This window comes from Larimichthys crocea, chromosome X (assembly GCF_000972845.2).
Source record: "Larimichthys crocea isolate SSNF chromosome X, L_crocea_2.0, whole genome shotgun sequence".
Lineage (NCBI taxonomy): Eukaryota > Metazoa > Chordata > Actinopteri > Sciaenidae > Larimichthys > Larimichthys crocea.
The window spans coordinates 15,339,563-15,364,325 of record NC_040020.1 but is presented as its reverse complement, the minus strand read 5'-3'; the positions used below and the strand labels follow the sequence as shown (position 1 = coordinate 15,364,325).

The window sequence follows — 24,763 nt, the reverse complement described above, 5'->3', positions numbered from 1 at the left end:
TAATTTTTTTTTTTTTATTCTAATTTAGTTTATTTAATTTTATTTTATATAAAACAGCATATTGGCTATTTATATTAATGGTTTGTCTCTTTTTTCTGTAATAATTAACAGGCTTATATTTTTTTTTTCAAACATTTTTATTGAACTTTTTTGCAAAGCATTTGTAGAAAGGGCAACATAAAATATACATTGGCACACATACAAAAACATATATAATAATAATATAATAATAATAATTAAAAAAGGGGGGAGTTCAGGGAGAATCCCTTTCCCAGGCCAGTTCTATAAGCCTCGACCTCCTCTTACGAGGTGCAGTGGTGCGCAGATAGACAAGAATGGATCCCATGTCTGGTAAAATAGAACGGTTTATCCTTCAAAGCTGCAGAGTAGGCGTCCTCCAGTCCCAGCAGACAAGTCCTTGCACTCAACTGTAGATGACTCTTAAAAATTGTGTTCAGCTGTTGAACTACTACAGTCCAGAAACTGCTGGATGAGATGACAGCTCCACAAGCAATGAATAAGTGATCCAACTGCAAACTGACATTTAATACAGAGCTCAGACCAAGTTGGGTTCATTCTGTGTCTGTCTTCAGGGGTGACATACCCTATGTAAGTTTTGAATTGCCTTTCCCAAGCAGAATTAGAACACAAGACCTTAGAAGGTGGCTGCACAGGGCATCCCAGTCACCAGGCTCTATTGTACCCAGGTCAGAGTCCCATTTGCCTTTTACTCTAACAGGTTATCTACATTGGACTACATAGAATCTTATAGGCTTCTTAGTGAAAGCTTTAGGCTGCACACCGTCTACCAAAAGGGATTCTATTGGTGAGTAGCCAGGCCACCATTGGAATCTTTCAAGCCACTTTGAATAAAGCTTTGAACCTGAAGAAATTTAACAAATCCTTATCGGTGACCCCAAACTTACTTTTCACTTGCTGGAATGTTAGAATTGAGCCCTCCCGAATCATGTCCCCCACAACCTTAATACCCCTGAGCTTCCAATCCACAAGGCCACCCTGAAGTCCAGGGTGAAAGTCCAGGTTCTCGTGAATAGGGTAGCAAAGAGAAACGGTTACTGTACCCTTCCAATTTTCTGACTTTACGCCACATGTTCAGCCTATTCTTTAAAAATAGATTGTCCTTCGCTCAGAATATAAATCTGCCTGGAGGATATATGGCAAATTCTGCAAGGGATCCTTCCTAAGAAGCTGATCACAGCTGAGCCAAATGAATCCGGGTCACCAGAACCACCAAAAGAAACTTAAACTGTGCCGCCCACAGGTAATAGAAAACACTGGTGCTGCTAGGCCACCACGTTTAACAGGAAGGCACAGAAAACTGTATCTTAGCCTGGGCCTCTTTTTACGCCAGATAAATGATATAATAGCACTATTCAATTTTGTGAAAACATTTTTTGACAAGACCAGTGGTACCATTTGAAAGAAATATAGAAGACGAGGGAGGATGTTCATTTTGATCAAATGAATACGTCCTAAAAGGGATAGGGGCAGGCCACACCACCTGTCAAGGTCCTGTTTTATAGTTTGTAAGAGAGGGGCAACATTTAATTTATATACGTCATTTAGACACGGTGAAACTCTTATACCTAGTATAGGAATCTGCTGGAGACCAGCGAAATGGTTGTGAAATGTTAGGGTCCAATGTCTGCGAGACACAGAGTGACGGCTTCACTTTTAGAAAAATTTATTTTATAGCCAGAGAAAGAGCCATAATTAATTAGTTCCGTCACTTTAGGGATGGACTGAGCAGAGAGCTTAAAAAAAAAATCAACACATCATCAGCGTACAGCGAAATTTTATGCTCATGATTATTTAGGGAGATTCCTCTAATAGTGGTGTCTTGTCTAATAGCGGTAGCTAGAGGCTCCATAGCTAGCGCAATAAAAGTGGGTTAGGGGACAGCCCTGCCTAGTACCCCGTTCAATCTTAAAATTACTTGACCTTAGCCCATTTGTGATTACAGCTGAAAGGGGTGATGTGTACAAGATCTGAATCCATCTAATAAACTCCTCTCCAAAGGCAAAATTTGAGCGTGAAAAAAAGATAGGGCCATTCCAGCCTGTCAAACGCTTTTCTGCGCGTGGAGAAATCTAGAGATTCTGCACTGTACAGGGAGGAATGCTGAATAATGTTTAGCAGGTGTCTAACGTTGTGTGGAATACCTTCCACGTATAAAGCCAGTCTGGTCGTTATGAATGATAGTGGAAGAACTTTTTCAACACATGGCCAGAATCTTTGAAGGCTTCACATCTAGATTTAAAACAGTATCGGCCCGTAAGAAGAGCACACCTCAGAGGATTTCCCCTTTTTCAATACCAAAGAAATATTAGCCTCCATAAGAGATGGAGGAAGAGCCCCAGTCACAAATGAGGATTGCGCACACTCCAATAAGGGATTAACTAAGATTGTATTGAACTTTTATAAAATTCTGCACTGAAGCCATCAGGACCTGGGGCTTTGTTGTTGGGGAGTAGCTGGTACAATTCTTAATTTCACTCGGGTTATTGGTTTAAATAGATCATCTCTTTGATCTCTGTAATCTTCGGTAAGTCCACATTTGCAAAAAAAATCCGTCATAGCTTGCTCTGAGTGTGGATGGAGCTGTGAAGAGATAACTGCTATAGAAAGTTTTAAGGTGTCATTGATTACTCTGTTATCATAACTGTGTGTGCCAGTTGATCCTTGATAAAGGAGATATTCTGGGCTGGACCCCGGTTTCGAAGGAGATTGGCCAAATATCGGTTAGGTTTGTTAGCATACTCATACATCCTTTGTCTCATAAAAAACATAGATTTTTCCCTTCTTTGTTAGTACACTCTCCAGTTCTGCCTTAACCACATGTATCTCATTTCTGAGTTCTTCTGATGGGGATAAGTTGTATTAGTTTGAATCGTTCTGTGTAGTTCTAGCTCGAGTTTCCTTTGCTCTGCTCTGCTGTTCTTTTTAGTTTAGCAGTGTAAGATATAATGAGACCTCGCCACATAGGCTTTCATAGTATCCCATGCAAGCCAGGTGAAACATCAGGAGTTTTATTCTCTTTAAAAAAATAGTCTAACTGCACTTTTAGGAATTTCTCAAAATTGGGGTCATGGTTCAGAAACGCGCCGTATCTCCAGGGTCGGCTTTGGATGCAGGATTCAAATTGTTTAGGGTTATATAAATGGGGCATGATCCGATATAATAATGTCCTCCAATAGTGCAGCTCTTAACGTTACTCAATGAAATTTTAGGGGTGAAAACAAGTCAATTCTACTGGATGTTTGTGTACCCAGAAAAAATGTAAATGCTTATCGTAGGATGAAAACACGCCAGGTATCCACGATAAGTCTATCACAGGTCTACTATAGCTCTAGCTCTTCTAGCATTGAATTTTGACTGACGGCAATTGGCCATTACTGAGGAGAAATAGCAAAAAACACCTGCACGACTGTATTCCATTAATCCAATCGGCAAACAAAGAAAAAGCGCTTGTGAGACAAAAGTCATTGGAATGGACTGGGGGAAAATAAAATTCAAAAACGACACCAGCTGGCCATGTAGACGACCCCTTGCATGACAATCTACCCGATTTTCAGAAATAGTTTGGACGTCAGATAAAGGTAGATGCTTATGTATTTGAATGCGGACACCCCTGCTCTACTAGTAAAAGATGAGCTAAACACCTGCCCCACCCAGTCACGCTTCAACTTTAAGTGCTCACTAGCGGTTAGGTGCGTTTCTTGCGAAGAGCTATGTGAACATGCTTCTTTTAAGAGAACTTAAAATCTTTTTCCGCTTAATAGGATTATGTATGCCCCCCACGTTCCAGCTGCACATTTTCAGTGTAGGACTGTCACTGGACGTCATGAGTTACGAAAACCATACTGACAACTTGTGCAAAGAAATACTGAAAACAACCAGAGCTCCCTGAAGCTAAACCAAAAAGCAAAACATAAAACGAAAATGAAAACACTGCTTTGCCACTTCAGAAGATAACTATATACCAACAAAACAAAACAACCAAGATAACAGATAGACATTGGGGGTCAGACTTAGGTCTTCTATTACACCCATCAGGGGTGCGAGCTAACCTCCCTACTCAAATAGGGAGGATGTTGGACCAGCTATATGAATTCCTTTCAAACCTTGCATATGAAATACGAAGTCATCAGCGAGCTTGTAAACAACTGCAAATCTATAACAATGAGGAGAGAACAAAAATGAAACAAAGAAAAAGGATCCATAGTCAAGTGTATAGATCATGTAACTAAAATATCCATATAGCACAGACAGAGACATAAACAAATCTAACAACAGAGGAGAGACAAATATAAAATGAAAAAATAAATAACTAAATAAAATACAAATAATAATAGTAAAAATATAAAAAAGGGTTAGGAGGTGCCAGTCAACCAGTCTCAGTGCTATAGAAAGTTTTATGCTCTCCTACTCCTCTAACGGACAAACCTGACATTTGCAGAGAAGATCAGTAGATGACCACGGCAGCGTGTGAGCAGAAGAAACAAAGACTCTCACTCATCAGGGAGCGTGGAGGGAGATCCTCCGCGCTGTGACTCTTTATCCAAGAAGGCAGACACTTCTTTATGATGTTTAAAGACTGTTTCCTGCCCGTTGTATTTGATCTTGAGCACGGCTGGGTACATCATGGCGAAGACGATCCCTCTCTCCTTCAGCCGTTGTTTCACCGCGTAATATTCCTGACGTTTCCGTGTAACGGCCGCGGAGAAATCGTCGAAAAACATGATCGGGGTGCCGTTGTATGCCAGGGACTGTGCTTTCCTTGCCGCTTGCATGATCCGGACTTTATCTTGGAAGTTGTGGAGCTTTAGGATGACAGCCCGGGGCCGCTGACCGGGAGGTGGACGACGTGTGAGGGCCCGATGGCAACGATCCACTTTAACCGATCCTCCTTTTGCGTTCATCTCCAATAGCTCCGGTAACCAGGTCCTGAAGAAAGCAACGGGGTTAGTGCCTTCGCTGCCTTCAGGGAGCCCGACGACACGTATGTTGCACCGCCGGCTCCTGTTCTCCAGGTCGTCGATCTTATCCAAGGCCGTCTCCAGCTTGCTCTCGACCTCGGAGAGCTTCATGGTGAAGGTTGATTTCAGATAAGCAGGCATCGAGTTTCTGCAGAACCGGGTCGATTTTTTTATCAAAGGAATCCTCTACACCTTCACGCACTCTAGCAGATATTCGTTCCACCAAGCTGTCGGCGTCAACTTGCCCTAGCATTGGCCGCGTGTCGTCCGACATGTTAGCCTGGCTGCACCTAGGCGATTGACTCCAGGCTGATTTGGTCTAATATTAAGTCTTTTCTGAGTACCAGGCATTTTTAAACTTATAAGCTCTGACGTCTGCTCACCGTGACAACGTTTTTTCCTCTTTTTGGCCAGAAAAAATAAGCTGACGGATATCGAGCTGCGGGAGCACAGACTATGAGCTGCTACTCCGCCGTTTGCGTCACGTGACCCCCCAACAGGCTTATATTTTAATGTGTGTCTGAATGATCATGGGAAATAAAATCATACCATAATAATAATGAAGATAATAATATTGTGCTCACTTGGTCATTTATCTTATCAAAACAACACTGTTGACTTGTAGTGCACACTTGCAGTGCATCATTGGTCATTTGTGGATTGTTGGAGACAGTTGTAAATGTGAATCGAGACATGGCTCCTCTTCCTCTTTTTGGTTAATTCTCCAACAAAGTCAAATTTTCCAGATGTTTTCTCTTTTATATTTTTCTATTAGATTTTATCACTTTCAACAAGTTAGACTGTTTTTTCAGAGAGACTGTAGCACTCATTGAAGCAATCTTACCCTGATTTTACACACCTCCACCAACCCCGTCTGTCTGGCAGATGAGGGGGAGTTGCTGTCATCTATAGAAAAGTTATGCACTCTGATTTTACTTAATCATTTCAGATCTTCTGAGTATATTGGTTCCTCTACCAAGTTTTTATCTCCCTTAGTATCAAAGTACAACAAAATTATCTGCTGTCCATCCCAGCCCTTTGTTATGGATGTTATGGATATTTTAATCTCATTCAGGTAACACAAGAACCGACACATGTGAAAGGTCACAAACTGGAGTTAGTTCTGTATAGTGGTCCGAGGATATGTGTGTGTCTGATCATCCGCCGCTGGGTTTTTAACTCTAGGTCTGCCGGCAAACTTTCAGAGCTTTTTAGTACTGCCTCTTTAACTGATTTTAACCCCCATTCTGACAGAGGAGAGCTGGTGTCTTTTTAATCACACCTTTCAGACCATCCTGGACTCTGCATGTCCTTTGACAGATGCCTCACAACACCTGTGTGAGGAGTGTTTACATTTCTTTATAAAAGGGTTGATAATAAGACAACAGATAACTCCCCCAGGCTTCTAATGTGACACATTACAGTCCAAAGAAAATCCAAAGTCATGTAATGTTTTATGATGTTTATTAACCAAAATAATATCAACAAAGTGAGACTGGCATAACGTAACAAACTAAACTAGGGTGTACTAAGTGATGATGAGTAGTGAAAACAGTCAGAAAATATTGGAGCTTCCCGCCACCAAGTGCACATGTAAAATAAGGTGTAACCACAACCACACCCCCTGTGCCAATGAAATACTGGAAGTGACGGTGATCTACAAAACGCGCAATCACAACATAAGAAACAACACAAACCATTGCATGCTTCTACTTAAATGCACTAACTTTCATGATATATCACTGTAGCATGAACATTTTACATTTTCCATAAACTTTACCCAAAAGTGGAATATACCTAACTTTTTGTAAGTAGTGTAAATGCAGATGAAATGCATGCAAATCATTTACCTATGTAGAGGAACTGTCACCTCAACTGAGCATTCAGTTCAATCTTTTACATTATTGGCATTTAATTTGTCAGCTGTCAAGAAATTCATAGTTGTACCCACCTTCATCCCTAAAATCAGGTCCCACCGAGATTTGAACTCGGATCGCTGGATTCAGAGTCCAGAGTGCTAACCATTACACCATGGAACCGCTTAGGTACGTGTTTGACGCATTCACACACAGGTGATGTGGGTAGGAAAACCCAGAACTAGACCATTTTGAACGTTTTTGAACGAATATCTCTGTTTTGAACGTAGATTCAAAATTTTAGATGGACTACATCAAAGGTTTTGAATTGTACGTTGTATATCTGCTCTGTTTTACTCCATATATTTATATAATTTCAAAATACAATATGTATTAAACTCAATGTCAGACCAAAATGGATAGAAAATACAGACAGCTTGATCTTATGACAAATGGAAAGACGGGGGGGAAAAGACGATCAGGCGGAATGTGAGAGTTAAAAACGTTCACGGTGGTTTAGTTCTGGGTTTTCCTACTCATATCACCTGTCTGTGAACGCGGCGAGCTTGTCTTTCAGCGGTTCCATGGTGTAATGGTTAGCACTCTGGACTCTGAATCCAGCGATCCGAGTTCAAATCTCGGTGGGACCTGATTTTACAATATAATAAAACATTTCTGAATAGTTCCATGACAGCTGATGAATTTCATAACAATAAGACCTAACGAAAGCGACTTAATCCCAGTGGATAAGTAAAATAAAAAAAGAGTTATGACAGAAGTCAATAAATCATTATTTAGAGTGTAATTCAGCCGGTTTATTTATCAACCAATCATATCAAGGATATACTTGTGACTCTAAACACTTAAACATAGATATAAGCTTATTAATGAACCGACAAACAGCAAAACATTATTCCTATAAACAAAAGTTTTCGCCGTCGCTGTGCGCGTTCCCGTGGGGACCATCCTGCCTGCGGGGGCGCGCGCAGGCTGAAGTCGGCATTACGCCGGAAGTGCCGCCTCGGAGCCGGAAGAGGAACTGGACTCGAGGTGTTGAGCTTGAACGTGTGGAGAACTTTTAACGTTGTAACATTTGTTATAACATTGTTTTGAAGCCACGCTAAACATCGACGACCCCCCTGTTCCAGTTTGAGCTCCGCTCCGGACCTGAAGATGTTTAACAGACAGACCAGCCTGTGGATGGGTGACGTATGTTTGAAGCCGCTTCCTTCACTGTGGGGACGTTAGCTTAGCTTAGCACGCTGGCTGTTAGCTCGGTTACGTTCAGTGACCCCTGTGCTAAAACGTGAAGCTGACCTCTGTGCTGACGGAGCTACTTCGCTGGCTAACGCCTTCAATAACGTAAACAAATCCCTAAGCTCCCACTAAGCGGCTCCCACGTGACTGTTTCCTGCTCATTTGTCTGCCCATGTTTGGTAGCAGCCGTTAGCTGATACATGCTACAGATCATTGGAGTTCCTGTAGCTGAGGCATCACTCAGACTTATTTTGGGCCGGCACTGTAGCTGTGAACAGAATATTCAGAAGTGACATTTAACCAGCGAACAAGTGGTTAGCTACAAGCTAAAGCAGCTAACATGTAAACAAAACTGTCCCCACCTGGAAATAATTTCCCAATTCATCTGAGTCATAAACGGCAAATGTCATAATAGTTATTAAATACATACAAGTATGTGTGACATAAACTAAAATGTCAAACCTGCCTTACATTTTTTGTTATGTTGTTTTCTGTGGTACCTGAATGCACCACATCAGTAATGGCAGTTGCTGCCCCCTGACGATTTTTAAATTAATAATATTATAATAGCATAATATTATATAAATAATGACCTGTCATTTTTAAGCATGTTTTACTGAAACAGCTACAGCCAGTGTTGCAAGGACCATTAAAAATGAGTTGTTGCATCTGTTTCTGTTGTGAACTTTCTTTTTGCTTCAGACTGAATGTGATGTATGTAAAATGTATTTTCACGTGTGTTTTTAGTTGGACCCATACATGGATGAGAACTTCATCAAGCAGGCCTTTAGTGCTATGGGAGAGTCGCCGTTTGGAGTGAAGATCATCACTCACAGGATAACAGGGTAAGACCTGCGTACAGCAGACTGTGTGTTCTGCTTTGACTGGCGCGAACGACCGCAGGAACCATGAAAGTGGTTTCAATTCCTCTCGTTCACTAAACCTCAGCCTGTGGTGTTAGATGTAGAAATTCCTGTTTGTGATCGTCTGTATCATGAATATCTTAACAATGATCACTGAGTTCATGTTGTCTTGCTAAACAGTCATTGTTCGAGTTGTTTACAGACAACGTTGTGAATAAAGAACACAAGCTGACAACTATCTGAGTAAATCAGTGAAATATCAAAGAGATTTGCAAACACAGTTTCACACGCTACTTCCAAACCATGGATTTATTTTCTTGCAAATATATAAAAACACTGCAATGCATTGTGCGTCACTCATGATGGCTTTGGTGTGTTGAGTGACTAATAAAACATCACTCCCTCATAGCTGAAATATAATGTTCTTCTAGTAAATGTTTTCTCTTCGTGTCCCCCCCTGCAGTGGTTCAGCAGGATACTGCTTTGTGGAGCTCGCTGATGAAGCAAGTGTTGACCGCTGTGTCCAAAGACTCAATGGAAAACTGGTTCCTGGATCAAACCCGGTCAGTTCTATGGTGTAATTGCCAAATACTTCCTCCATATTGATGCAATCCTTACTTCAATATATAAATACTGTTTCTCCATCAATACATACATATACATTATATACAGTGTATACTGTTGACAATTTAATACCGCCTTCCTTTTTTTTTCCAGTCTTAGTTATGTTATCAAGCAGTATTTATTTGTTGATTTGACTGTGGATAGTGGAGCTCAACTAGTCTTGGTCCTCCTTTTTGTTCTGATAGTAGCTCATAGTGCTGAATGTTTAAGTCTATAGTTTGAGGTTGTCATTTTTATCTGTAAACACACCAGATTCTTGTTAACAGAGTTTAAATGTGCCAAATCTGTTCGATTTGCTCTTTAAGTTACTTCAGCTACCACTTACTGTCCTAACATTTCTAAAGATGTAATACTAAACAGCGTTACAGATACAAAGTGACACTTATTCTATATTGGCTGTAGTGACAGTGAGTCTCCTGAAGAGTCTGGTGATGTGTAACAAAATGAATCCTGCCAGCTCGAACCTTTTCTAAGTGCTATGTAAAGTTGTGAGCTTTAGCTGCTTGCTACTGAACTTGAAATGCTGCTGGCCCTGTGAGCTGGCCAAGCTACTGGGCTCCCCTGTCCACCGGCCTGTACCTGCTGCTGAAGGTGGCTGAGAGGCTGCTTGTACATGAATGTACTTTGTTTGAAGCTGGTGAATAGAGTCTCTGGTAGGAACTAACTGAGGAATGGGCTAAAGGCTGGTCTGGGTGGTGGAGGTATGTAAAACCCAAATAACAACCATAATAACTCCACTCTTTATTTCCAGCAATATCAGTGCTATACTACACGTCTCTGGTGTTTGACGTCGGCTAAGTGTGTGTTTTTTCTCTTCCCATGTGCAGCCCCGGAAGTTTAAGCTAAACTATGCCACATATGGAAAACGGCCAGAGGCAGGGTAAGCTCAACATTTTGCATGTCAATGCTCCACTTCAAAAGATCACCCAAAACCTGTTATCTTTAGGTTACATTCAGACAGGAGGTGCTGCAGTGAGTATATAACATAACCACTGTGAAACAATCAGGAAATAGCTTTATTTCATTGAATGACCAGCTGCATCAATGCTGGCGCTCGCTCACTCTCATTCACACTCTCTCTCTCTCTCTCTCTCAAACCACTGGGCACCAAGCAAATTAAACTTCTTAGTGTCACGATTTTGCAGCATAAATTATAAGCCAGACACAAATTTAGAAGCAACAGGTAGAGTTGTTAAAGTTTAGTCCATGAATCCGCCTGGATAGTCTCAGTTTCAGAGACATTGATTTGTGGCTGCAGCATGACATCTGGCTGCGTTTTTGCAGAAGTTGGATCTGGCTCAACTTCACTGCTGTGACCCTTGCAGCCCACACTGCCCCGACAAAATGGATGACCCCCACTCAAATGTTTTCACCGCAGCACCTGATCTTGTCTGAATGTGCCCTAAATCCCTAACGAAGAACCGTTTCATGAAATGTTAGTTTAAATTCTAAAAAGAACACTGAAGATCTGCTCAGATTAATGTATGGTATCAGTGTGAATGTGAAATTAAACAACATCTCTACTACTTGATGCCTTGCTGATCGCTGTCATGGAGGCCATGACTCTGCAATATGGCTGAAATTAATATCACAATTTTAGGAGGAATCATTTTCTGATACCATAGCACACTACACGTGAGAACAAATCCATATAATACGTCTTCAAGTTTGCTTCCAGGTGTTTGGAGTACTGCATATGTGAACACATTTGTATAATGGCTTGTATGTCTTGTGGAATATTTTCCTCACTTCAGGCCGGAGTTCTCTGTGTTTGTGGGCGACTTGGCCTCTGAGGTGGATGACTTCCAACTGCACCAAGTTTTCAAGAAGTACCTCTCCTGCAAAGGAGCCAAAGTGGTCACTGATCAGTATGGATACTCCAGGTATGTAAACTCAGAGGTGGACCGATGCGGCCTCAGACATGTGAAAAGTATTCAGATGATTTCTTGATCTTTGTTGTGCTGTAATGATTATTTAGATAGCAGTGCTGTGGACGTTGACCTTCAGTACATCTTCATCTATTTTCAAAGAAAGAGGCTGATGAAGAAATGTTTTCTTACCGTCTTATGCTAAAACTATTGTTTTCCCCATATAGGCTAAGCAAGAGCAACTCACAATTCAAGTGATGCTACCTCATGTTAAAAGTAAAACAACAAGTTTCAGTTCTACCATAATAATACCCATTATATTCTGTTTCTCATTATAAGTGGCTTTTAAATTCCAACTATGGAGTGTGTGGTGGTGTTGAGACAAGGTGTAATTGCTGTTTGACTTGCAGAGGTTACGGCTTTGTCAAGTTTGGGGAGGAGAGCGAGCAGAAGAAGGCGATCGAGGAGTGCCAGGGTACGATGCTTGGGGGGAAGCCACTCAGGCTTAGTATCGCCGTGGCAAAGAGGTAAGATGCTGTCATGGAAACATGATAAAATAACTGATGATGTAGAATGACCCTTCAGATTGTTAGATTATTGGTCAAGTTCATTTTGAAAGTGTCCTTCACCAAGTTGCTATCAAAAAGTCGATAAAACCTTGTTGTGTTGCAGCCAGAAGATGAGCAATTACCACGGGGGCCAGGGCCAGAATTACCATAACAACTATAACCAGTCCCAGTCCAGTTACTATGGCAGCAATAGCACCGCAGGTCAAGGGGGCTACTACTCTCAGTGGGGTGGCTATGACCAGTACAGCGGCTACAACAACAGCGGCTATAACAGTGGCTACAGCAGCGGCTACAACAGTGGCTACAACTATAGCTACGGGCCTTATGGATACCCCCCACCAGGCCACATGATGCCACCACCTCCCGTGCCACCCACGTCCACTGACATGTCAGGAGCTACAGAGGTGAGAGAACCCCTAAAGACCAGTGTTACTGCTGGGTTTTATTTATGTGACTGTAAATGATTCTCAGTGTTTAATGTGTTTTCCCAGCAGAGCCACGAAGAGGCTGGGGGCATAGAGGAGGACAACGCAGAAGGTAACACCTCACTTGATTTACTTTGGGTTGTCTGGTGCCCCAAAAGGGTCCTGGACTTTGTTTATCTGAGTGTTTAATGAAGTGTCACACAGTATTTGTGGTGTTGTTTGTTGCTCACATGCACAGATATGTTCGACACACTGACATGTACGAATCATCGCTTGCTGTTTCTTTTTTAGAGCCGATCCCTGAATGTGACGTGGAGCAGTGGAACAAAGATTTTATGCAGCGCAGCGAGGAACTCTACGACGCCATGATGGACAGTCGCTGGGAACCCATAGACTCTGTTAACTCTCCCATTCCCTCCCTCTCTTGATAATTTGTTCTGCTCCCGAACCTTAAATATTTCATTTTTTATGATTTTGTACTCCCTCATAAATCTGCCGTGATCGAACACCATATCAACACCTTCGCTGTCCCTGTACTTCACTGACTGAAGGCTCAGAGTACATTCAGATGTACTTGTTCCTGTTCAAGTACAAACAAATATCCACTTGATTTTAATGTTTACCATGTTGGTAATATTCAGAAAGTTGTTCAATCAGTGAAGTTACCATGCATACCATGAAGTCCTCTAGACACTTTAGGACAAAGTGCTGAAGCAGGCTTCCCTGCTGTTGCCCGGCACACAGTAGCTGTAGCAAAGTGAATGTCGTGTCAATATTTCAATATTTAATGATGAGGAACTCCACTTTACTTTTGTTGATCCATGTTGAAATGGTGTCACCAGCAAAAGCTAACTTGATTATGTATGACCCCGACTTTTAAAGAAGAACCTGTCTTCTGAAGACAAACGTTAAAACTATGCCTTAATCGACATTGGCCGTGTACTTCCTTTCAGTCTTGGATGGTCATTAGATTATTTTGTATATACAGGAGATCACTCTTTCTTGTATTAATTTTTAATGAAGGAATTGTCCTCCTTTTTTTCCTTTTTTTTTAAAATTGAGATTTAATGAACATTATCTGAGTTTGAAGTTAAAGTATGTAAGGATGATATTGAGGTTACCCAGCAGTAATCGAACACAATGTAATTTATCACTGTTTTCCAGGTAAGAAGCTCCATGTCTTTCTATATGATGGTACAACCTCCCAATACCTTTTGAGCGCTGTGAAACTGCATGTAATGATTTTATGAGGTTGGTGGCTGGTTTTCTGCATCAGATGTTCAGGCAGCATTTGTCCTCTGCTGTTTGATGGCTGATGTTTTGTATATTTTCTTTCTGGAGACGTTTTAGCAATAAAACCAATTTAGGAGGAAAATGGTCTTCTGGGTTTGTTCTTCACGGGGAAGGTAAAGGTTACGTATTCTCTCTCATGAGTCTGTAAGATAGTCAACATTGTACAGTTTAGTAGATAGTGGTTCTGTAGTTTTTAAGATATGTAGATATGTTAAACTGTTTTCAGTCCCAGTGTCAGAAGGAAAAGTCTCAGCTTAAATACTCCTAAAGGTGTCACTCTACAAACTGACATTGGTTGGGATACTTTGGTCACCAAGGGTGCCAAACAAAAATAGTAACTCCAGGTAAAGCCTGATCTTTGTTGCATGTTGTTCCCACAGTCTTTATAAAGCAAAGTAGTAGTATGTACATCACCATTACATCACCCACAGATTTCTGAAGAGCCGTTGTGAAGTTCAGTGTATGGTTCCACTGCCTTACGGCTAATCAGAAGATGGGCAAAATAGATGACGGGTCCACCTGCCAATCAAGGTGACCATGCTGTTAATTCTGAATAACTTTAATATAATTTGAACAGGTGAGATGTATAAAAATTCACCCTCAGTACAGTCATCATGAATGGGGAAATATAGCTATAGAGACTCATTTCTTGAGCCAGCCTCAAGTGGACATTTGAGGGACTGCAGGTTTTAGCACTTGTTTGGTCATACCCAGCTCTCTCCCTATAATTTTCCTGTCAACGTCTAACAAGACTAACAAACTACTGCCATACTAGCAGCTCTGTGAGGCTAGGAACAGCAGTGCTTTGAGCTAAATGCTAACATGATTATGCCGATATGTTGATATTTAGCAGATACCAGTAGTACCACGCTCATCATCTTAGTTAGAGCATATGTTTGCATGTTTCCATGCCAATTATCACTAAACTAAGTATAGCCATAGCTGACATCATTAGAAGTTAAATGTAAACTTTGACACACGAAGCTAATGACATTGCCATCATCATCAGCTGCTGTTTGTGTTTAGTGCTAATTAGCAAATGTTAGCATAGCAAGAACCTCGGATGGTGATCAACATGGTAGCATTATTGTGAGCATGTTAGCCTTTAGCTCAAAGCATTGCTGTGTCTAAGTACAGGCTAAAATAAAGCATTAGCATTGCTGTAATCGTGTTTATTATCAGCAGAAAACTGCTGAAATCTACAATCAGTGAGGTATTTACTTTTGTATGCAATAGTTGGTTAAAAGTGAAGAGATCTGTGTGTCGAGAGAACCGGGATTCAGTGTTTTAATCATTTCGTGGAGTCTCGGAACAAGCAACAGCAAAGCGTCTGAACAAGAAGAAAAAGTGTAACTCAAATGAGCCAGTGCCAGATGTTCTCCGTTATGATGCTTCCAGACAATCTTTCTTAAACACATTACTCATGCAAAATAAGATACTAATAGAAAAACAGAAAAAATGGATGTTTGATAGCATCTGCTAGCCATACCATTTTCATGGAATTGGAGTTCTCGATTTATTTGAATTGGCTTCATTTAGATCACATCATTTCAGTTTTTGGAGCTGTAGGTTCAGTGAAGTCTTAAACATTGCCAGGCAGACTCCTGGATTGCCAAAAACACACTTATTCCATTGGTTTGTTCAAAGTTTCAACAGGATTTCTACACTTAAACAAACAACAAAAACAGAAATGTCTGTCAGTCATCCCCAAACAACCACCAGCTAATGATTTAGTTCATCTTTGTGTTAAAAATCAGTTTTTCACTTAATTGCTGTGATCATGGTTCAATTTTGCGTTCTGTTCTTCAGAACAATTGGTCTTGGTGTTGAGTAGTCCCAGTCCAGGCCTCCCAGGGCAGAACCAGCTGGGGCCCCAGCGGTACCAGCCTTGGTACAGTCCTCTCCAGCTCAGGCACCCCAGAGCGCCCCCTAGCAGCTGTGTGGGGAACTGAGGGAAGTAAGCTAAAAGACAGAGCAGCAGAAAGATCCAAAGGCTGAGCAGGATAACACAGAACAGGAAGAGGATCCTCAGGGGGGCACCTGAAATCCCACCAAGGCTCAGATAAGGGCCAAACACTGCCGTTTCCTCAGCCAACAGAAGGCAGCACAGACAGAGGAGGAATACATCCTCTGAAACTTCATACCCCCTCCACAGCATCCCAGCTCTGAGGCACATGGACTTGCTCTCCCCTTCTCGCAGAACCAACAGAGGCTGCCCGTTGGCAACTTCTAGACCAGAGAGTAATGGTTCATAGCAGCTTCCTGTAGTGTTCTCCAGAAGGTCTAGGAGTTTACAGAAACCAACCCACAATCCACCCGCCACCACGAGCCGGGAGAGGTGACGCATGCAGAGGGAGAGGGAGCGACGAATGGAGAAGGAAAGGAGGAAGACGAAGGAGCCAACAAAGACGCAGGTCCAGCCCCAACCGGAGCGCAAGAACATCCTGGAGGGAGATATGGAGATATATGAACAGGTTTAGAAGTAAAGACAAGAGACTGGAGGAATGAGTTAGATCAATTTGACTGAAAATTAAGTCATAAAACATTAGTGTAATTATATAAAAACCACCACAAGAAGATCCTCTAATGGCTAGAACAGCCAGTAGAACCTTCTTTTTAATAAACTTCTTCTTGCATGCAATGGAGAAACATGCTGCCCCACCCTTTGACAGATCAATCTTATCTTTGGCTAAATTTCATCCAGTCAGGGTGCAGGCTTGCATGGTAGGCTTCAGCAACTCTGCTATGTTCTTAATTCAGAAAGTGGACAGGAAGTAGCCTTACCTGTAGAGGAAGTGGCTTCTCTTAGCAAAGACGCTGTGTTGGGAGACCCAAAAGCTCAATGTAGGGCCGAACATCACCACTGCTGACAGAAACAGGTGGAAGTGCTGCCGGAACACAGTGCTACCCAGGAACCGGGCAGCCAGGTCCGTCAGGACCACCAGCAACGTGTTGAGGAACATCTGGAACCAGAACTAAACCTCTGATTGAATCTGAATGTAATATTCCTATATAAAAATAAACTGCTCTGAATGCAGCAGTATGTTTGTGTAGATTACCCACGTCAGACTAAAGACTGCACTGTTTTCATGTGATAATCCTGTTAAGAATGCACGGAACGCACTAGTTGATGCTGTAGATTACCTCCGTTGCATATTCTGCTTCTTATGTAATCGAAACGTCTGGTGGGAATCGTTCAGTCTGTACAAACTAAATAATGTTTTTCAAAGTTTGAGATTGGATCCATTGATGGTGCATTGATGGAGGATATCCAGGTCCAGAGATCTAAAGATGCTGGCTGCGTAGTTCAAAACAGTTGGAAGTCCATTGGTGTTAGCTGCTAGTGTTCGGCATCCATGTGTACTGTAGAGTGACTCTGCAACATGAATGAAATGACAGCTGGCCTCTAGCATTCCACAGACTGCAAATATGTGCACACTGAAATCCAACCTCGAAACCTTTCAGTCCAGTCCTTGTTGTATCTGCCTGTAGCTTCAGTGCACCGTTGAGCTGCAGAGGCTTTAACAATGCAACCAATCCACATTGCTGTTGCTTGGCTGGTTTTTCTTGCAGCTGCAGGATGAGGGTGAGCTGAGCTCGTACAGCAGGTTTTTCGTGTGTCTCCTTCCCGTTTGCCTCTTGTTGCGACCCCTGTGGATCACTTCTGCAGAAATGCAATGGCAGCCATGATGTTCCACTGACCACTGCTGGGTCACCCTGAGAAGCCTTGTAAGCTTCAGAATACCTCCCCTGTCTGAACTATCTCTGCAGTAACTGTAGCTTCTGTGCTCCTCTCTGTCACTGACACCCACCCTCTACAACACACACACATAAAAATACAGTGTCTGTTCTCGCCCTGTCATATGCCTCCTGGGCCTTGAAGGTGTCACATTGCTCCTGCTGAGATGACTGAAGGGTACAGAAAGGTTGAACCAGTGACATATTCAGCCTGGTGTTAATGTGCATCACAGGGTTTCTCACTAATTGAGTCTTAATTGCCAGCTAGGAATCAGAGCCTGTGTTACAGAAAAGTCCCGAATTGTCAGCAATGATGTGATTAGATGCAAAGTGTTAGTGTGTTTGCAAGCATGTGTATTAATAGCAGTAACCTTTGTACTGTATCTGAGCTGAGACTCAGCTGTTGCAGCAGTCTGTGTCTGTCAATCAATAAATGGCAACACACACACACACACACACACACACACACATTATCCAGTTTCATTTCATTCCTCTGTCTAAAAGTACAAGTTAAAACTCAAACAAACAATCTGTTCAACCTGCAGTGTGAGTAATTAACTAACCCTAATTACACAAAAACACTGTTGACACGGATGTCTACAGGTTATGCCATGTCATTGATTGCTTGATTCTTTTTTTAATCGAATCCGTTCTTTGAATGGCGAGTTTCTTAATAATCTGGAGCATCAGAAACTTTTCTTGGATGGTCCACTATGCTCCTAGTTGCTGTAGCCAACTCTTTTTCAATAGTTGCTTAATCATTCAGCTCTGGCAACCAATCGTTCTGGTTGATGCAGCACTACCGGTGTACCAACACTGGAATGTCGCCACTGATACTAGAGTTAAAAAACTGGTCTGCTGTGAAAGCCACCTGGCATTCACAGGGTTAATCAGCTTTGTGTGAATAGTCAGTGGTAAACAAATGAATAAGCATATGTACTAAAATGCCATGTTCACTATTCCTTTAAAATAATCAAAATCTAGATGCTGTAAAATGTTGAAGTTAAACATCCATCTTATTTGGATCTAAACCATGATTTTTGTGGACTCATATTCACTGGTTTGCTATACACACTGGCTCTTTAAAACACAGTTTAAAGTGTTTGTAATGCAACATAAGGCAGGTTCCTCTCATTTGGTGCACTGTTTCTTTTTCTCTTGTTCACATTCCTGTAACCTTCTTCTGTCCTTTGCTGTACTTGGTGTTTGTGAAAATGTCTGAGCTGAACTCTCCTGTTCCTTGTTGGCTTCTGTTTTGAACCGGCCTGCCGTCTGTCCTGAAGTAAAGGTTGGTCCTGTTTCAAAGTGTTAAATGTCTCTCAACTCTCAACTCTGTGCACGAAGGCTGGACACCCTATTTAAGTTACAGGCAGCATTCTAACCACTAGCATCTGTTACATCACCTCTAAATAACAGAAATGTCACAAGAATTAAAGCAATACTTCTACATGTTTGAGGGCACTGAAGTATTTCAGGTTCGTTTTTTGGCCAGTCTATAAATAATCAGTGCAACACACTGAATTATTTCCATATCGCATGACTATAATTATGTCACAGTTTCAATAAGAACCATTCATTATTGTATATTTGAAGGTAGATAGTTTTATATATATATATATAAATGTGACCGATGTGTGCTGTCAACAGTCAAATTGGGTGGCAGCAGCTAGTCTTCTAACAGATGACATCACATTTCACCAATTTTTGCAAGTGAGTTGACTGTCCTCTGAGACAAAGAGTTGCCTGACATGCGTTGGCTTTTGGGGCCTTGGCTTGAATAATGAAGTGGAATCCACCATGAGTTAACAGCTGATTATTCTCATTTATTTATCTTTTGGTGCCTGAGCTCATATTTAAAATTTTCCACAGGGGAAGAGCATTTCTGTGGGTGATCTTTATGTTGTTCCAACAAGACACACGACTGCTCGCAATCCACTCTCAACTCTACCTGTAAGTATATCATGACGTACTGCTTTCAATTTAAATCATATATATTTCTTTGTATTTGGATAGTTTCCTTTTAAAGTTTTCCTTTTTATTAGAATGATGTTTGCATCAGTCACCATTGATATTTCCATATTTTCTGTAAGTAATGAACGTGGCTTTCATGAGGCTAATTTCTAAACAATTTATCAAATGATCTGGGATTGTGTTGAGTTGTGTTGTTTTGTGTTATCCTCTCACAAAATGTTCTGTTGAAAAATTGAGACTGTAGCTTATGAAGCAAAAAAAGAGAGACAGTCTGGATTCCAAATATGCATTTAAAATTTAAGTTTGGTGATCAGGAAATGAGAGAACTGTTCAGAAAAAGGTGTTTGTTTGTTTTTTCTGCAGATCATGTACTGATGTGTGTAATAGCCTTTTTATGTTTTTGTCAATTTATATATAGCTACAGTTTTGTGCATCATGTATTGGATATCAATTTTATAGGTTAATGTAATGTCATAAGATAAAATATTATTCTAAAAATATTTTGGACTAGCATCATAAAAAGCTGCTAAAATGGTATGTGTGAATGCATGGAAACGTTTGTCTCTGGCTGAATAGCTTGTGTGGTGTGCATTGTGAATGAAAGAAGACCCTATTTATAATTTTGATAACTTACTGTTAGGGTTTTAATGCTGTCTTTACAATTTTAGAAAACTTCCAGTCAATAAATCCTGGACTGGTTTGGAAATTGAGGCCTTTACAGGGAGGTGCAGATCGGCCCAGGTGTTGATCCTTCTATTCAGCCCCTGCAAAATCACCACAAGGAGAGCAACAGGGACACCTAGTGGATGGGTAGAAGGGTCATCACACCCCTGTTTTTGTGAACGGTACACACCAATTTAGTTTTTCAGCTGTTACTGTGGAGGACATACATAAAACACTGAATGCTCTGGATACAAAAAAGGCACATGGACCGGATATTATTGGTCCTTCTGATTTTATTGCAGAACCACTTACACATCACTTTTTACCTGATAGAGACAAACAATAAAATCCCCAAAATATGGAAATCTGCCTTTGTCCGTCCTATGTTAAAGGAGGAGATCCAACCATGTTAAATAACTACAGGCCAATTTCAAAATTATCTATATTGTCCTATCCTTGAAGATTTAATCAGTGAGCAGCTTAATCAGTGAGTTTTTGAATTCAAATAATAGTTTACATGTGTCGGAGGTGCTCTGCTCTTCCCCCTTGCTTCATCAAAACACCGCAGCAGAGCAACAACCGCAAAGAGACAGCGCATTGTTTCACTGAGATACATGACTTGTGTATGTTTGGACAGAGAGAGAAAGACACAGAGACAGAGATTCATTCAACTCGCCCAGAGTGGTTCATGCAATTTTCTGAATTTATCTGACATACACGTTTTAGTCGCTTCAAAGCTAAAGCTAGCAGTAATAGGAGAGCTCACAACATACCCTTATATATGCAGATTACAGAGGCTACAGATGTCTTACAAATTGTATTCTTCAGATATAAGGCACCATGCTTGTTTGGTAGACCGAAAAGTCATTCAATGTATTATTCCCACTAAAAATGTCTGATATGACTGTACATTTTTTCATATTGTTCAGGCTGTAGACCTGCCATTCTTCATTTGTTTTGTGCAAAGTACCTTATTTTGACCACAAGGGTGTAGTATAGTTCTGTTTCTGTTTAATTGGTAACCACCCAGTAACCTCCCAGCATCAGGTGTATGAAGGTGGAAATCAGTGTGAGTTGAATGGTGGTGGAGCACAACAATTCTTAGTGACATCCAGATAAGAGCCAGTTTAACCAGTCAATCTGCATGGTAACGTTCTGTTTTTTCATTTTTCTTTGCTGCAATAAATGGGAACCTCACCCAAAAGAGAACAATCTTCGCACAGTATTTTGTTTTGCCTGGAATCAAGTTAAGAGCAATCCTCAAGCCATCATTATGTGACTAATTAAATTTCTTTTTGGATAGTCACAACACAGGCCTTTCAGGAATTATGAACTTGTGTTTATATGCATAAGTACGTTGGACTTATTACACAGGCGATTTAACTATTATGTTTTCACAAAGCAGTTCCTTCCAACCACAAGAGCGACAGCATGCCAGTGTGACGACCAACACAAAGTCACCAGAGAAGTTGGATGTCAGACAGACCGCTTTGTTGTGGAGAAATTGCAGAAGTCAAAGGTCAATGGTGAGGTCAGGAGGGAAGAAAGTGTTCAGGAGCCTCTGATGTCTTATGCTGTATTATTTACTGACGCTTGGCCAAGGAGAATTAGAGACACTCTCAAAGTTCATCAGAAGTGCCTGAGTCGGTCTCGCATTCTGACGCACTTGTGATGGTGGATAAACTTTAAACCCAAAGATAACACCACAAATACTACACGCCCCAGAATTAGTCAAAGAGAATGCTTTTACCCATAGAAGTGTTATTGTCAACACATTCTAGTCTGGAGACACAGATGTCTGTTTACGCAGATTGGAACTTCAACAACAAGCTATCTATTATGACGAGGAAGGCAGCAATAGATCTCTTTGACCCCGGCCATCACAGTGTTGAGATATAGTGGCACCTAGTCAAAGACAAACAATTAATACTGCTGAGGACCTCAAGGTCCACACGTGACCATGTGTAGCCTAAGGATAGAAAATTCCATAACATGCTTTGTATGTATAGTTATAGAGAAAAAATTCATCTGTTGTATACATGTAAACACTATACATAAAGAAATCTTACTATCCTTCTTGAATATATATTTCCAGGTTCTCAAGCTACAGTGGCCACTAGAACTGTTGCTGTGGGCAACACCACATCCAACGTTATTCCGTTGTGTTCATCAACTCAGTACTGCCTGACAGCCCACCAACAAAGCATCCACACGTGGAGTTTTCCTCATTTGAGGAATCTGTAATCTTCAGGATCAGATCCTGAAGAGTCCACCTACCTCCCCAGCTTCTCTGAACTGGTTGACACCACCAGAACTGAACAATGAGCTATTTTTGCTTGTCTTTGGTAATCATCCCACTGGTGATGCTGTTACAGAGGTATTCTTTGATTTTGCATTACAGGTGCTAAATGCAATGCATGTGAGGACCTTCACCAGAATGACATATTGAAAATCATGTGCAGAACTACAGAGACTACCAAACCAACCTGCTGGGTGGACTGAAACAGAGGGACGCAGTATCTCTAGGTTGTGATATGAAAGCCGACAGTCAAGGACATTGTGCAAAGTATGTTCCTATTCCATGATGGATCTCAGCGCAAATAAAATTGTTGATGTCCAACTTGTACAGGTAAGCAGATTATAAAAACAATTGACCTGTGTAAAAAAACAAAACAAAAACAAACTCTAACCCTAACAAAAAGAACACGATTGGTGTGACAATTTAATAGCCAACCTTTCTACAATGTTTCAAATCCGTTGATAAGGTTTTGAAATATGTTGGGCACAGACAGTGGAGAAAACTGCAGTTAAAAATGAGTTTCTTGATTGAATCTGTATTTGATCTGATCAGGTTATGCCAGAGTGTAGTAGTGTTATCAGCAAAGACTGCAACAGAGAAAAAAATTAGAGTTTTAAAGTCTGTACAAAAATGTCTGTTTAAAAAAAAAAAAAAGTTATGTCTGTATATGATCCACAGAGCAATGAAGTGGGAAGCAGTACCCGCATAGAAAAGGAGGGGCTGATCCGGAGTCTGGAGTATCTTGAACAGTCTGGTGTTAAAGTCGCTTCCCTTTAACACCATGTTCAAAAGTTTATCTGGGGAAAAGAAAAACAATAAAAAGAAAGTGTCAAAAAAAAAACGAACCGAAACCAGACATTGACCACTTTTATGACGTGTGGCAGTTGTGTAAAGGTATAGGATAATTTGAAATATATAGTTTAGTAATTATTTGTAGCACACTCCTGTTTCCACTTCCATTTGTTCAAACTCTTCTCAGCACTAACTAAGAAGGTGGATGCTATCTCCAAGGAGAAGGACTGCAGTGAGGTGAAACTGTTGTAAAAGAGCATAAAAAATCACCTTAACTGGTCAGCATCTGGTTCATCCAGTGGAGAGGAAATGGTGGCAAAATGGACATCCCTTCTAAATCACATCCAGAATGTGCATGTCCATGAAAATCCGCTCTGCCCAAAGTGCCTCCACCACTCTTCCACTGACAAAAAAACCTTGGCATGTCACTATTCAGTAGCAATTATAAATATGTAGTATACTCTCAGCTGCTATACACTTATGTATTTGCTATTGTCTTTCCCCGCCTAGCAACAAAGGCCACATACAAGCTGGAGAAGGTGCTAATGAACAACGATGTGAAAAAGCTGAACCCTGTCTACCAGACATCTGCCTTGGAGGGGTTCCACAGTGTGATCCTGCGTTTTGCACCAAAAACGTGGCCTTCTCATACTTAGGGATGCTTTGCAGGTAAATTGTATAGTAATCATCTTGTCAATATAGTGGAAAAAAATCCAGACTACCATGTGACTTTATTATGCAAGTGACCAGTGGAAACATTTTATTTCACATAAGATTTGAACTGGAAAGATTAAGTAAATAAGCAGAATGTAGGCTCAGCTACACACAACAACACATGGAGAAATCCTCTAAATTGTCTGTCTACTCTTCATGGTGCTGCTGTGACTGAGCGCTGCAGAGAATGTGTAACTTTTTGTCCAGTAGGGGTCACTTCTAGGCTTTCCAGCAACCACTAATATTAGATAGCTTCTAGCCCTTTACAAAATATTTTGTATTATTTAGTATTATTAGTGTAGTAACCATATGCAAATCCTTCCCAATTCAGGATTTACTTGATTGCATTGCATTTCAATGAAAACCTGCGTACCCAAGCAAGGACTGCAGGAGAACTGCAGTTCCAAATTAAATTTCCCAAGGCCGAGCGAGGAGAACATGTTATGTCCATGATGAAGACCAAATATACTACTGGTTAGTTAATTGTCACTTGTCTAATGCAATGGTTACAATAAATCAATATTGGTGCTGAACACCACAATGAGTAACCAGGACACAAAGTAATGTCATAGCAAAATGATTATATTAACACACATTTATATTTCACAAATGGCTGGCATTTTACTCAAATGTCTTTTGAACTTGGTGCACCATAAATATTTCCCCCAGAAAAAAAAGCTTGTTCTTTTGAGATGCTTTTCTACAGTCCTACCACATACATTTGAATGTAAAAATGAAGTAGAAACAAACTGGGATGAAATAAAGACTGGTAGTGACATCCCTCCAAAGTTCCTTTGCACCTTTCATGATTATTTAGGCAATGTAACTTCT

The 24,763-nt window shown here is 40.9% G+C and overlaps 2 protein-coding genes, 1 long non-coding RNA gene and 2 other non-coding genes across 6 annotated transcripts; 3 read left to right on the top strand and 2 right to left on the bottom strand.

The window, feature by feature from the left end:
• Positions 1-6,967: 6,967 nt before the first annotated feature.
• Positions 6,968-7,039, bottom strand: trnaq-cug (transfer RNA glutamine (anticodon CUG)). The gene has a single exon. It is a non-coding gene; the product is annotated as a tRNA-Gln (tRNA).
• A 395-nt stretch (positions 7,040-7,434) lies between these two features.
• Positions 7,435-7,506, top strand: trnaq-cug (transfer RNA glutamine (anticodon CUG)). The gene has a single exon. It is a non-coding gene; the product is annotated as a tRNA-Gln (tRNA).
• Positions 7,507-7,857: 351 nt separating this feature from the next.
• trnau1apb (tRNA selenocysteine 1 associated protein 1b) lies at positions 7,858-13,837 on the top strand. Of its 2 annotated transcripts, none has more exons than XM_019253565.2 (9): positions 7,858-8,065; positions 8,861-8,958; positions 9,440-9,539; positions 10,428-10,480; positions 11,355-11,483; positions 11,879-11,995; positions 12,141-12,441; positions 12,529-12,574; positions 12,754-13,837. In XM_019253565.2, the coding sequence occupies exons 1-9, from the start codon at positions 8,030-8,032 to the stop codon at positions 12,888-12,890; spliced, it is 1,017 nt and encodes a 338-aa protein (XP_019109110.1). In that variant the 5' UTR covers positions 7,858-8,029; the 3' UTR covers positions 12,891-13,837. The 2 variants fall into 2 exon arrangements, with proteins under 2 accessions (XP_019109110.1, XP_019109112.1); XM_019253567.2 differs by having other exon boundaries at positions 7,859-8,065; positions 12,532-12,574.
• Positions 13,838-15,232: 1,395 nt separating this feature from the next.
• fitm1l (fat storage inducing transmembrane protein 1, like) lies at positions 15,233-17,667 on the bottom strand. Its single transcript, XM_010750572.3, has 2 exons — positions 16,540-17,667; positions 15,233-16,199 (listed from the first exon to the last, which is right to left on the bottom strand). Exons 1-2 carry the CDS (start codon positions 16,716-16,718, stop codon positions 15,521-15,523), a joined length of 858 nt encoding a protein of 285 aa, XP_010748874.1. The 5' UTR covers positions 16,719-17,667; the 3' UTR covers positions 15,233-15,520.
• Positions 17,668-20,203: 2,536 nt separating this feature from the next.
• LOC113746679 (uncharacterized) lies at positions 20,204-24,710 on the top strand. The gene is made up of 5 exons (XR_003463042.1): positions 20,204-21,274; positions 21,533-21,653; positions 22,529-22,756; positions 23,729-23,887; positions 24,264-24,710. It is a non-coding gene; the product is annotated as an uncharacterized LOC113746679 (long non-coding RNA).
• Positions 24,711-24,763: the final 53 nt, after the last annotated feature.